The sequence below is a fragment of the Pseudophryne corroboree genome, chromosome 10 (genome assembly GCF_028390025.1).
Source record: "Pseudophryne corroboree isolate aPseCor3 chromosome 10, aPseCor3.hap2, whole genome shotgun sequence".
Classification (NCBI taxonomy): Eukaryota; Metazoa; Chordata; class Amphibia; order Anura; family Myobatrachidae; genus Pseudophryne; species Pseudophryne corroboree.
The window spans coordinates 265,278,206-265,292,516 of NC_086453.1; the positions used below are offsets into that span (position 1 = coordinate 265,278,206).

The following is a 14,311-nucleotide window of genomic DNA, read 5'->3' on the forward strand; positions in this document are numbered from 1 at the left end:
AGAAACGGCAGCGTTTTTTCGTACACACCCATAAAACGGCCAGTTTCCGCCCAGAAACACCCACTTCCTGTCAATCACACTCCGATCACCAGAACGAAGAAAAAACCTTGTAATGCCGTGAGTAAAATACCTAACTTAATAGCAAATTTACTTGGCGCAGTCGCACTGCGGACTTTGCGCATGCGCATTAGCGACTAATCGCTCCGTTGCGAAAAAAAAATAACGAGCGATCAACTCGGAATGACCACCATAGATTGCTCAGTGTGTACCCAGCTTTAGTATATCTGCCCGTGTTTTAAAATATATTTAAAATGCACAAAAGCAATTTGCATCACTTAATTGCAATATAATTATGCACACATGAGAAAAGTATGTAAAGTTATTAAACGTCTGACCAATATGACAAAGTAAGCAGAGTCGTTTTTGTTTTGTTTTTGTGGTACCCTATTAGACGCAACCGTACCCTATTACACATGTAATAAATGACACGTCATTTCAACCTTCCAACAGAATACACCTGCGGCTTGTAAAGCTGAGCTGCCCGGAAGAAAAATGGCGCCAGCATGTTTCCCAGTGATTACGATTACCCGGAAGTGTCGTTCTCTTGCCCTTAGTAGTAATGGCATCTAAGGGAGCTCGCCAGCGGTGGAAGGGAACCGGAGGAGAGAGGGAGGATAATAGCATTAAACAGAGAGAAGAAACCCGGCTGACCGACCACAGGGCCGAGTGAGGGCTGCTCTGGATATCAGATGCGTGGCTGTTGTGTGCAGTGGTGGAATCAGGGGGGGTCCAGGGTGGGATTCAGACACGTGCCCCCCCTGTCTTATAGAAGTTTTTATTTTAACGTTCATTTTAGCTGCACGGGGGCACAAGGATGCGGCTGCTGCTGTCACCATACCCCGTGCCGCTGTGACTGGTCAGAGCCCAAGGCTGGAGTGAGCGGGGAATGTGCCCTGGCTGGATGACGGTCCCTTACAGCAGCGCCGGCTCCCGGCAAGGTTGAGGCCACTTGGATCTAGCCTCTACCCTCCCGGCAACGTCGTACATGCAGGGGATTGTAGCCCTGTATCCAAACACATGGGCAGGAGCCGTGGGGGCTATTACAAAAAAGGAGAGCTCTATAAGATAAAACAAAAACAGACAGGTGGAGCACTCCAGACATAAAAGGGGACTATAGTCTATAACAAAAAACTTTAAGGGGTCACTGTAACTATGAGCGAGACAGACTATGCGCTATAGCAAAAATAGTCAAAAAGGGGTAGTACTGTAACACAAAAACAGATTGGGGGAGAGGTATTGTACCTACCAGACCTGTCCCCACACACTCACCCTCTCCCAGCACACTCGCACTGTCCCCTACCAGACCTGTCTCCGCACACTCGCACTGTCCCCTACCAGACCTGTCCCAGCACACTCGCCCTGTCCCCTAAGGAGCCTGTCCCTTACCTGATCTGTCCCCGCACACTTGCCTTGTCTCCTACCAGACCTATCCTTGCACACTCAGCCTGTCCACTACCAGCTGTCCCCGCACACTCATCCTGTCTCCTACCAGACCTATCCCCGCACACTCGCCCTGTCTCCTACCAGACCTATCCCCACACACTCGCCCTGTCTCGTACTAGACCTATCCCCGCACACTCGCCCTGTCTCCTACTAGACCTATCCCCGCACACTTGCCCTGTCTCCTACTAGACCTATCCCCGCACACTCGCCCTGTCTCCTACTAGACCTATCCCCGCACACTCGCCCTGTCTCCTACTAGACCTATCCCCACACACTCGCCCTGTCTCCTACCAGACCTATCCCTGCACACTCGCCCTTTCTCCTACCAGACCTATCCCTGCACACTCGCACTGTCTCCTACCAGACCTATCCCCGCACACTCACCCTGTCCACTACCATACCTGTCCCCACACACTCGCCCTGTTCCCGCACACGCACTGTCCCCTACCTGACCTGTCCCCGCACACACGCCCTGTTCCCGCACACTCGCACTGTCCCCTAAGGAGCCTGTCTCTTATCTGACCTGTCCCCGCACACTTGCCTTGTCTCCTACCAGACCTATCCTCGCACACTCGGCCTGTCCACTACCAGCTGTCCCCGCACACTCACCCTGTCTCCTACCAGACCTATCCCCGCACACTTGCCCTGTCTCCTACTAGACCTATCCCTGCACACTCGCCCTGTCTCCTACTAGACCTATCCCCGCACACTCGCCCTGTCTCCTACTAGACCTATCCCTGCACACTCGCCCTGTCTCCTACCAGACCTATCCCCGCACACTCACACTGTCCCCGCACACTCGCCCTGTCCCCGCACACTCGCCCTGTCCCCCGCACACTCGCCCTGTCCCCCGCACACTTACCCTGTCCCCTAAGGAGCCTGTCTCCTACCTGACCTGTCCCCGCACACTTGCCCTGTCTCCTACCAGACCTGTCCCCGCACACTCAGCCTGTCCACTACCAGACCTGTCCCCGCACACTCAGCCTGTCCACTACCAGACCTGTCCCCGCACACTCGGCCTGTCCACTACCAGACCTGTCCCCGCACACTCAGCCTGTCCACTACCAGACCTGTCCTCGCACACTCGGCCTGTCCACTACCAGACCTGTCCCCGCACACTCAGCCTGTCCACTACCAGACCTGTCCCCGCACACTCGGCCTGTCCACTACCAGACCTGTCCCCGCACACTCAGCCTGTCCACTACCAGACCTGTCCCCGCACACTCGGCCTGTCCACTACCAGACCTGTCCCCGCACACTCAGCCTGTCCACTACCAGACCTGTCCTCGCACACTCGGCCTGTCCACTACCAGCTGTCCCCGCACACTCACCCTGTCTCCTACCAGACCTATCCCCGCACACTTGCCCTGTCTCCTACTAGACCTATCCCTGCACACTCGCCCTGTCTCCTACTAGACCTATCCCCGCACACTCGCCCTGTCTCCTACTAGACCTATCCCTGCACACTCGCCCTGTCTCCTACCAGACCTATCCCCGCACACTCGCACTGTCCCCACACATTCGCCCTGTCCCCGCACACTCGCCCTGTCCCCGCACACTCGCCCTGTCCCCCGCACACTTACCCTGTCCCCTAACGAGCCTGTCCCCTAAGGAGCCTGTCTCCTACCTGACCTGTCCCCGCACACTCAGCCTGTCCACTACCAGACCTGTCCCCGCACACTCAGCCTGTCCACTACCAGACCTGTCCCCGCACACTCGGCCTGTCCACTACCAGACCTGTCCCCGCACACTCAGCCTGTCCACTACCAGACCTGTCCCAGCACACTCGCCCTGTATCCTACCAGACCTATCCCCGCACACTCGCCCTGTTTCCTACCACACCTATCCCTGCACACTCGCCCTGTCTCCTACCAGACCTGTCCCCGCACACGCACCCTGTCCCTTACCAGGCCTGTGCCCGCACTCTCACCCTGTCTCTTACCAGACCTTTTTTCTCCGCACACTCACCCTATCACACATTACACTTGTACTCCATGCCCCCCAGCGTGATTCATGGGTATGGCATTCTCTGTGAGGCCACACCCCTTGTCATGAAGCCACACCCTCTTTCCCAGGGGCCCATGTGCCGAACCGCTCCTTCCTACCCCCCCATGTCATTTTGTTCTGGATCCGCCCCTGATTGTGTGACTGGTGCTTCTGTGCATGCATACTTACATAGTAGTGCATAAGCCTTACATGTGATATAACCTTACTTACATATGTTTTATTAATCTCTAATCTCGATGTGTAATACAGACCCTTGGCTGTGTCCATTCTTTTATTGTTTGCTTTGTATTTTACCTGGGGGTAAGATTCAGATTGAGTTGGGATTGTTTTGCCAGCAGTCGGGATCCTGGAGGTCAGCATACCGACCCCGGGATCCTGGACACCAGAATGCCGGCGGAGGGGGTGAGCACAATGGAGCCCCTGCGGGCTCGCTGTGCTCCCCACACTGTGGGCTCTGGCTCACTGTGCTCGCCACAGTTTCTGTTCCCACTCTATGGACACCCACGAGTTGGAATAGTCCCTGTGTATCATCATGCCGACCGTCGGCATTGCCAGCAATCGGAATCCCTGGCATCCAGACTGCTGGGATCCCAACCGCCGGTCATGTGACCGCATCCCGCTTGCGTAGTCAGACAGCCTACTTTGTGGGAAGATCAAAAGCCAAGACACAGGGCCTGGTTCCGTACTGATTGTAGAAGTGTGGAAATCGCTATTCCGCGATTTCCGCAATCCTGTGCACGCCGCAGCGCACATGTGTGGACTTAAACTGCGATCACAGTTTAAGAGCCGGCGTCGGGACGGCCGAGCAGTGTTTTGGATTTAGGTAGGCGGGGTTGGGGGGGGGTTGCGGTCCGGACAATGGAGGCATGTTCGGTCTGTGGGCGGGGTGGTTGCGTGACGTCACCAAATCATGGCGGCTCGGTGACTGCCTTCTCAGGCAGGGGGTACCCTTTAGATTTGAGTGCATTACTGTTTAGCGATGCACTCGCATTTCGGCGGGGTAGGGAGACCCGACATGAGGGGCGGCCACCCACATGCTAGAAAATAAGATTTTACTCACCGGTAAATCTATTTCTCGTAGTCCGTAGTGGATGCTGGGGATTCCGTAAGGACCATGGGAATAGACGGGCTCCGCAGGAGACTGGGCACTCTAAGAAAGATTTAGTACTACTGGTGTGCACTGGCTCCTCCCTCTATGCCCCTCCTCCAGACCTCAGTTAAGGAAACTGTGCCCGGAAGAGCTGACATTACAAGGAAAGGATTTTAGAATCCAGGGTAAGACTCATACCAGCCACACCAATCACACCGTATAACTTGTGATAAACTTACCCAGTCAACAGTATGAACAACAACAGAGCATCAACAATGGATGCCAACATAACATAACCCTTTATTAAGCAATAACTATATACACGTATTGCAGAAAGTCCGCACTTGGGACGGGCGCCCAGCATCCACTACGGACTACGAGAAATAGATTTACCGGTGAGTAAAATTTTATTTTCTCTAACGTCCTAGTGGATGCTGGGGACTCCGTAAGGACCATGGGGATTATACCAAAGCTCCCAAACGGGCGGGAGAGTGCGGATGACTCTGCAGCACCGAATGGGCAAACACAAGGTCCTCCTCAGCCAGGGTACCAAACTTGTAGAACTTAGCAAATGTGTTTGAACTTGACCAAGTAGCTGCTCGGCAAAGCTGTAATGCCGAGACTCCTCGGGCAGCCGCCCAAGAAGAGCCCACTTTCCTTGTGGAATGGGCTTTCACTGATTTTGGATGCTGCAATCCAGCCGCAGAATGAGCCTGCTGAATCGTGCTACAGATCCAGCGAGCAATGGTTTGCTTTGAAGCAGGAGCACCCAGCTTGTTGGATGCATACAGGATAAACAGCGAGTCAGTCTTCCTGACTCCAGCCGTCCTGGCTACATAGATCTTCAAAGCCCTGACTACATCAAGCAACTGGGAATCCTCCAAGTCACGAGTAGCCGCAGGCACCACAATAGGTTGGTTCAAATGAAAAGATGACACCACCTTCGGCAGAGATTGCGGACGAGTCCGCAATTCTGCCCTGTCCATATGGAAAACCAGATAGGGGCTTTTACATGACAAAGCCGCCAATTCCGACACACGCCTAGCCGAAGCTAAGGCCAATAGCATGACCACCTTCCACGTGAGATACTTTAGCTCCACGGGCTTAAGTGGCTCAAACCAGTGGGATTTCAGGAAACCCAACACCATGTTGAGATCCCAAGGTGCCACTGGTGGCACAAAAGGGGGCTGAATATGCAGCACTCCCTTAACAAACGTCTGAACTTCAGGAAGAGAAGCCAGTTCCTTTTGAAAGAAAATGGATAGGGCCGAAATCTGGACCTTTATGGACCCCAACTTCAAGCCCATAGTCACTCCAGACTGTAGGAAGTGCAGGTACCGGCCCAGCTGGAATTCCTCTGTAGGGGCCTTCCTGGCCTCACACCAGGCAACATATTTACGCCATATACGGTGATAGTGTTTTGCTGTCACGTCCTTCCTAGCCTTTATCAGCGTAGGAATAACTTCATCCGGAATGCCTTTTTCCGCTAGGATCCAGCGTTCAACCGCCATGCCGTCAAACGCAGCCGCGGTAAGTCTTGGAACAGACAGGGCCCCTGTTGCAACAGGTCCTGTCTGAGCGGCAGAGGCCATGGGTCCTCTGTGAGCATTTCTTGCAGTTCCGGGTACCAAGTCCTTCTTGGCCAATCCGGAACAATGAGTATTGTTCTCACTCCTCTTTTTCTTACGATTCTCAGCACCTTGGGTATGAGAGGAAGAGGAGGAAACACACAGACCGACTGGAACACCCACGGTGTTACTAGTGCGTCCACAGCTGAGGGTCTCTTGACCCGGCGCAATACCTTTGTAGCTTTTTGTTGAGACGGGATGCCATCATGTCCACCTGTGGCAGTTCCCATCGATTTGTAATCTGAGTGAAGACTTCGTGATGAAGTCCCCACTCTCCCGGGTGGAGGTCGTGCCTGCTGAGGAAGTCTGCTTCCCAGTTGTCCACTCCTGGAATGAACACTGTTGACAGTGCTTGCACGTGATTCTCCGCCCAACGAAGAATCCTGGTGGCTTCCGCCATCGCCACTCTGCTTCTTGTGCCGCCCTGGCAGTTTACATGAGCCACTGCGGTGATGTTGTCTGACTGAATCGGCACCGGTTGGTTGCGAAGCAGAGGCTCCGCTTGACTCAGGGCGTTGTATATGGCCCTTAGTTCCAGGATATTTATGTGCAGACAAGCCTCCTGACTTGACCACAACCCTTGGAAGTTTCTTCCCTGAGTGACTGCCCCCCACCCTCGGAGGCTCGCATCCGTGGTCACCAGGACCCAGTCCTGTATGCCGAACCTGCGGCCCTCGAGAAGGTGAGCACTCTGCAGCCACCACAGAAGAGACACCCTGGCCCTCGGGGACGGTGATCAGCCGATGCATCTGAAGATGCGATCCGGACCACTTGTCCAACAGATCCCACTGAAAGATCCTCGCATGGAACCTGCCGAAGGGAATGGCTTCGTACGATGCCACCATCTTTCCCAGGACTCGCGTGCAGTGATGCACCGACACCTGTTTCGGTTTTAAGAGGTCTCTGACTAGAGTCACGAGCTCCTGAGCCTTCTCCGCCGGGAGAAACACCTTCTTCTGGTCTGTGTCCAGAATCATGCCCAGAAAGGGCAGACGCGTCGTAGGAATCAATTGTGACTTTGGAATATTCAGAATCCAGCCATGCTGCTGCAACACTTCCTGAGAGTGTGCTACGCTGATCAGCAACTGCTCTCTGGACCTCGCCTTTATGAGGAGATCGTCCAAGTATGGGATAACTGTGACTCCTTGCTTTCTCAGGATCACCATCATTTCTCTGACGTCCTAAGTGGATGCTGGGACTCCGTAAGGACCATGGGGAATAGCGGCTCCGCAGGAGACTGGGCACAACTAAAGAAAGCTTTAGGACTACCTGGTGTGCACTGGCTCTTCCCACTATGACCCTCCTCCAGACCTCAGTTAAAATCTTGTGCCCGGCTGAGCTGGATGCACACTAGGGGCTCTCCTGAGCTCCTAGAAAGAAAGTATATTTTAGGTTTTTTATTTTACAGTGAGATCTGCTGGCAACAGACTCACTGCAGCGAGGGACTAAGGGGAGAAGAAGCGAACCTACCTGACTGGAGATAGTTTGGGCTTCTTAGGCTACTGGACACCATTAGCTCCAGAGGGATCGAACACAGGACCCGACCTCGATCGTTCGGTCCCGGAGCCGCGCCGCCGTCCCCCTTACAGAGCCAGAAGCAAGAAGTGGTCCGGAAAATCGGCGGCAGAAGACCTCGGTCTTCAACAAGGTAGCGCACAGCACTGCAGCTGTGCGCCATTGCTCCTCATGCACACCTCACACTCCGGTCACTGATGGGTGCAGGGCGCTGGGGGGGGGGGGCGCCCTGAGCAGCAATATAAACACCTTGGCTGGCAAATCATCACAATATATAGTCCCAGGGCTATATATGTGATAAATTACCCCTGCCAGAATTCCTGAAAAAAGCGGGAGAAAAGTCAGCCGAAAAAGGGGCGGGGCTAACTCCCTCAGCACACTGGCGCCATTTTTTCTTCACAGTGCAGCTGGAAGACAGCTCCCCAGGCTCTCCCCTGTAGTTTTCAGGCTCAAAGGGTTAAAAAGAGAGGGGGGGGCACTAAATTTAGGCGCAATATGTGTATACAAGCAGCTATTGGGGGAAAAATCACTCAGTTATAGTGTTAATCCCTGCATTATATAGCGCTCTGGTGTGTGCTGGCATACTCTCTCTCTGTCTCCCCAAAGGACTTTGTGGGGTCCTGTCCTCAGAGCATTCCCTGTGTGTGTGCGGTGTGTCGGTACGGCTGTGTCGACATGTTGGATGAGAAAGGTTACGTGGAGGCGGAGCAGAGGCCGATAAATGGGATGTCGCCCCCTGTGGGGCCGACATCAGAATGGATGGATAGGTGGAAGGTATTAACCGACAATGTCAACTCCTTACATAAAAGGCTGGATGACGTAACAGCTGTGGGACAGCCGGCTTCTCAGCCCGCGCCTGCCCAGGCGTCTCAAAGGCCATCAGGGGCTCAAAAAACGCCCGTTACCTCAGATGGCAGACACAGATGTCGACACGGAGTCTGACTCCAGTGTCGACGAGATTGAGACATATACACAATCCACTAGGAACATCCGTTGCATGATCTCGGCAATGAAAAATGTGTTACACATTTCTGACATGAACCCAAGTACCACATAAAAGGGGTTTTATGTTTGGGGAGAAAAAGCAGCCAGTGTTTTGTTCCCCCATCAGATGAGTGAATGAAGTGTGTAAAGAAGCGTGGGTTCCCCCGATAAGAAACTGGTAATTTCTAAAAAGTTACTGATGGCGTACCCTTTCCCGCCAGAGGATAGGTCACGTTGGGAGATATCCCCTAGGGTGGATAAGGCGCTCACACGTTTGTCAAAAAAGGTGGCACTGCCGTCTTAGGATACGGCCACTTTGAAGGAGCCTGCTGATAAAAAGCAGGAGGCTATCCTGAAGTCTGTATATACACACTCAGGTACTATACTGAGACCTGCAATTGCCTCAGCATGAATAGTGCTGCTGCAGCGTGGTCTGATACCCTGTCAATATTAATACCCTAGACAGAGATAATATTTTGCTAACATAGAGCATATTAAAGACGTCGTCTTATATATGAGGGATGCACAGAGGGATATTTGCCGGCTGGCATCCAGAATTAAGGCAATGTCCATTCTGCCAGGAGGGTATTAGAGACCCGGCAGTGGAAAAGCAGAAAAGCAAGCGGGTCAAAGGCGCTTCCTTTCTGCACAGAGACAAGGGAAGAAGGAAAAAGCTGCACCAGACAGCCAGTTCCCAGGATCAAAAATCTTCCCCCGCTTCCTCTGAGTCCACCGCATGACGCTGGGGCTCCACAGGTGGAGACAGGTGCGGTGGGGGCGCGTCTCGGGAACTTCAGGAACCAGTGGGCTTGCCCACAGGTGGATCCCTAGGTTCTGCAAGTAGTATCACAGGGATACAAGCTGGAGTTCGAGGCGACTCCCCCTCGCCGTTACCTCACATCAGCCTTGCCTGCTGCCCTCGGAGAAAGGGAGGTAGTACTGGCGGCAATTCACAAGCTGTACTTCCAGCAGGTGAAATCAAGGTACCCCTCCTTCAACAAGGCCGGGGTTACTATTCCAAAATGTTTGTGGTACCGAAACCAGACGGTTCGGTGAGACCCATTCTAAAATTGAACTCCTTGAACACTTATATACGAAGGTTCAAGTTCAAAATGGAATCGCTCAGGGCGATTATTGCAAGCCTGGAGAATTTCATGGTATCACTGGACATCGAGGATGCTTACCTGCATGTCCCTATTTACCCTCCTCACCAGGAGTACCTCAAAATTGTGGTACAGGTTTGTCATTACCAATTCCAGACGTTGCCATTGGTCTGTCCCCGGCACCGAGGGTATTTACCAAGGTAATGGCCGAAATAATTATCCCGTACTTGGACGATCTCCTTATAAAGGCGAGGTCCAGGGAGCAGTTGTTCGTCGGAGTAGCACTATCTCGGGAAGTGCTACAACAGCACGGCTGGATTCTGAATATTCCAAAGTCGCAGCTGGTTCCTACGACGCGTCTACTGTTCCTGGGTATGGTTCTGGACACAGAACAAGAAAAAAGGGTTTCTCCCGGAGGAGAAGTCCAAGGAGTTGTCGTCTCTAGACAGAGACCTCCTAATACAAATACAGGTGTCGGTGCATCAATGCACGCGAGCCCAGGGAAAGATGGTAGCTTCTTACGAAGAAATTCCATTCGGCAGGTTCCATGCAAGGATCTTCCAGTGGGATCTGTTGGACAAGTGGTCCGGGTCGCATCTTAAGATGCATCGGCGGATAACCCTGTCTCCAAGGGCCAGGGTGTCGCTGTTGTGGTGGCTGCAGAGTGCTCATCTTCTAGAGGGCCGCAGATTCGGCATACAGGACTGGGTCCTGGTGACCACGGATGCCAGCCTTCGAGGCTGGGGGGCAGTCACACAGGGAAGAAACTTCCAAGGACTATGGACAAGTCAGGAGACTTACCTACACATAAGTATTCTGGAACTAAGGGCCATTTACAATGCCCTAAGTCAGGCTATACCCTGCTTCAACACCGGCCGGTGCTGATCCAGTCAGACAACATCACGGCGGTCGCTCATGTAAACCGACAGGGTGGCACAAGAAGCAGGATGGCGATGGCAGAAGCCACAAGGATTCTCCGATGGGCGGAAAATCATGTGTTAGCACTGTCAGCAGTGTTCATTCCCGGAGTGGACAACTGGGAAGCAGACTTTCTCAGCAGACACGACCTCCACCCGGGAGAGTGGGGACTTCATCCAGAAGTCTTCCAAATGATTGTACACCGTTGGGAAAGGCCACAGGTGGACATGATGGCGTCCCGCCTCAACAAAAAGCTAAAAAGATATTGCGCCAGGTCAAGGGACCCTCAGGCGATAGCTGTGGACGCTCTGGTAACACCGTGGGTGTACCAGTCGGTGTATGTGTACCCTTCTCTGCCTCTCATACCCAGGGTAATGAGAATAATAAGAAGGAGAGGAGTAAGAACTATACTCATTGTTCCGGATTGGCCAAGAAGAGCTTGGTACCCAGAACTCCAAGAAATGATCTCAGAGGACCCATGGCCTCTGCCGCTCAGACAGGACCTGCTGCAGCAGGGGGCCTGTCTGTTCCAAGACGTACCGCGGCTGCGTTTGACGGCATGGTGGTTGAACGCCGGATCCTGAAGGAAAAGGGCATTCCAGAGGAAGTTATCCCTACGCTAATTAAAGCTAGGAAAGAAGTGAGCGCAAACCATTATCACCGCATATGGCGGAAATATGTTGCGTGCTGTGAGGCCAGGAAGGCCCCAACTGAGGAATTTCAGCTAGGTCGATTTCTGCACTTCCTACAGTCAGGGGTGACTATGGGCCTAAAATTGGGTTCTATTAAGGTCCAGATTTCGGCTCTATCGATTTTCTTCCAAAATAGAACTGGCTTCACTGCCTGAAGTTCAGACTTTTGTTAAGGGAGTGCTGCATAGTCAGCCCTCGTTTGTGCCTCCAGTGGCACCGTGGGATCTCAACGTGGTGTTGGATTTCCTGAAGTCGCATTGGGTTGAGCCACTTAAATCCGTGGAGCTAAAATACCTCACATGGAAAGTGGTCATGCTGTTGGCCTTGGCGTCGGCCAGGCGTGTATCAGAATTGGCGGCTTTATCATGCAAAAGCCCTTATCTGATTTTTTTATATGGATAGGGCGGAATTGAGGACTCGTTCCCAATTCCTTCCTAAGGTGGTATCAGTGTTTCATGTGAACCAACCTATTGTGGTGCCTGCGGCTACTTGGGACTTGGAGGATTCCAAGTTACTGGACGTAGTCAGGGCCCTGAAAAATATATTTTTCCAGGACGGCTGGAGTCAGGAAAACTGACTCGCTATTTATCCTATATGCACCCAACAAGCTGGGTGCTCCTGCTTCTAAGCAGACTATTGCTCGCTGGATCTGTAGCACGATTCAACTTGCACATTCTGCGGCTGGACTGCCGCACCCTAAATCTGTAAAAGCCCATTCCACGAGGAAAGGGGCTCTTCTTGGGCGGCTGCCCGAGGGGTCTCGGCTTTACAATTTTGCTGAGCTGTTACTTGGTCCGGTTCAAACACTTTTGCAAGAGTCTACAAGTTTGATACCCTGGCTGAGGAGGACCTAGAGTTTGCTCATTCGGTGCTGCAGAGTCATCCGCACTCTCCCGCTCGTTTGGGAGCTTTGGTATAATCCCCATGGTCCTTACGGAGTCCCAGCATCCACTTAGGACGTGAGAAAATAAGATTTTACTCACCGGTAAATCTATTTCTCGTAGTCCGTAGTGGATGCTGGGCGCCCATCCCAAGTGCGGATTGTCTGCAATACGTGTATATAGTTATTGCCTAACTAAAGGGTTATTGTTGAGCCATCTGTTGAGAGGCTCAGTTATATTTCATACTGTTAACTGGGTATAGTATCACGAGTTATACGGTGTGATTGGTGTGGCTGGTATGAGTCTTACACGGGATTCAAAATCCTTCCTTATTGTGTCAGCTCTTCCGGGCACAGTATCCTAACTGAGGTCTGGAGGAGGGTCATAGTGGGAGGAGCCAGTGCACACCAGGTAGTTCTAAAGCTTTCTTGCCCAGTCTCCTGCGGAGCCGCTATTCCCCATGGTCCTTACGGAGTCCCAGCATCCACTACGGACTACGAGAAATAGATTTACCGGTGAGTAAAATCTTATTTTCCGCCATTACCTTGGTAAATATTCTCGGTGCCGTGGAGAGCCCAAAATGGCAACGTCTGGAATTGGTAATGACAGTCCTGTACCACAATCTGAGGTACTCCTGATGAGGTGGATAAATGGGGACATGCAAATAAGCATCCTTGATGTCCAGAGACACCATAACATCCCCCTCTTCCAGGCTTGCAATGACCGCTCTGAGCGATTCCATTTTGAACTTGAATCTTTTCAGATAAATGTTCAGGGACTTTAAATTCAATATGGGTCTGACCGAACCGTCCGGTTTCGGTACCACAAACATTGTGGAATAGTATCCCCTTTCCTGTTAAAGGAGGGTAACCTTTACCACCACCTGCTGGAGATATAACTTCTGAATTGCCGCTAACACTACTTCCCGTTCCATGGGGGAAGCTGGCAGGGTCGATTTGAGGTAACGGTGAGGGGGCATCACTTCGAATTCCAGCTTGTATCCCTGAGACACAATCTCTATAGCCCAGGGATCCACCTGGGAGTGAACCCACTGGTGGCTGAAATTTCGGAGACGCGCCCCCACCGCTCCTGGCTCCATCTGTGGAGCCCCAGCATCATGCGGTGGATTTAGTGGAAGCCGGGGAGGACTTCTGTTCCTGGGAACTAGCTGTATGGTGCAGCTTCTTTCCTCTACCCCTGCCTCTGGCAAGAAAGGACACACCTCTGACCTTCTTGCTTCTTTGTGATCGAAAGGACTGCATTTGGTAATACGGTACTTTCTTAGGCTGTGAGGGAATATATGGCAAAAAATTTGACTTCCCAGCCGTAGCTGTGGAAACTAGGTCCGAGAGACCGTCCCCAAACAATTCCTCACCCTTGTAAGGTAAAACCTTCATGTGCTTTTTGGAGTCGGCATCACCTGTCCATTGCCGAGTCCACAGGACCCTTCTGGCAGAAATTGACATTGCATTTATTCTAGAGCCCAGTAGGCAAATGTCCCTCTGGGCATCCCTCATATATAGGACAGCGTCTTTTATATGCCCCAGGGTCAGTAAAATGGTATCCTTGTCTAAGGTATCCAGTTCCTCAGACATATTATCTGTCCATGCTGCTATAGCACTACACATCCAGGCCGACGCATTTGCCGGCCTCAGCAGAGTACCTGAATGTGTATAAACAGACTTCAGGATACTTTCCTGCTTCCTATCAGCAGGATCCTTTAGGGCGGCCGTATCCTGTGACGGCAGGGCCACCTTCTTAGATAAGCGTGTCAGAGCTTTATCTACCCTAGGGGAGGATTCCCAGCGCATCCTGTCCGTTGGTGGGAAAGGGTACGCCGTAAGTAACCTTTTGGAAATCAGCACTTTCCTATCGGGGGAATCCCACGCTTTTAAATTAGTTATGTGAAACTCATGTGAAGGGGGAAAAGTCACCTCTTGCTTTTTCTCCCCATACATATAAATCCTCTTGTCAGGGACAGGGTTTACCT

The 14,311-nt window shown here is 52.4% G+C and overlaps 1 protein-coding gene across 6 annotated transcripts in view; it reads left to right on the plus strand.

The window, feature by feature from the left end:
• Positions 1-545: 545 nt before the first annotated feature.
• The window catches only part of ALG9 (ALG9 alpha-1,2-mannosyltransferase), a 579,895-nt gene continuing 566,129 nt past the window's right edge, over positions 546-14,311 (plus strand). Inside the window, exon 1 of one of the 6 annotated variants that reach the window (XM_063943252.1) lies at positions 546-726. In XM_063943252.1, coding sequence (XP_063799322.1) covers positions 620-726 — 107 coding nt within the window. In that variant the 5' untranslated portion in view covers positions 546-619. Of the gene's footprint in view, positions 727-879; positions 1,145-14,311 lie in introns of those variants that run through there. The other 5 variants (XM_063943251.1, XM_063943255.1, XM_063943254.1 and 2 more) reach the window with 5 other exon arrangements.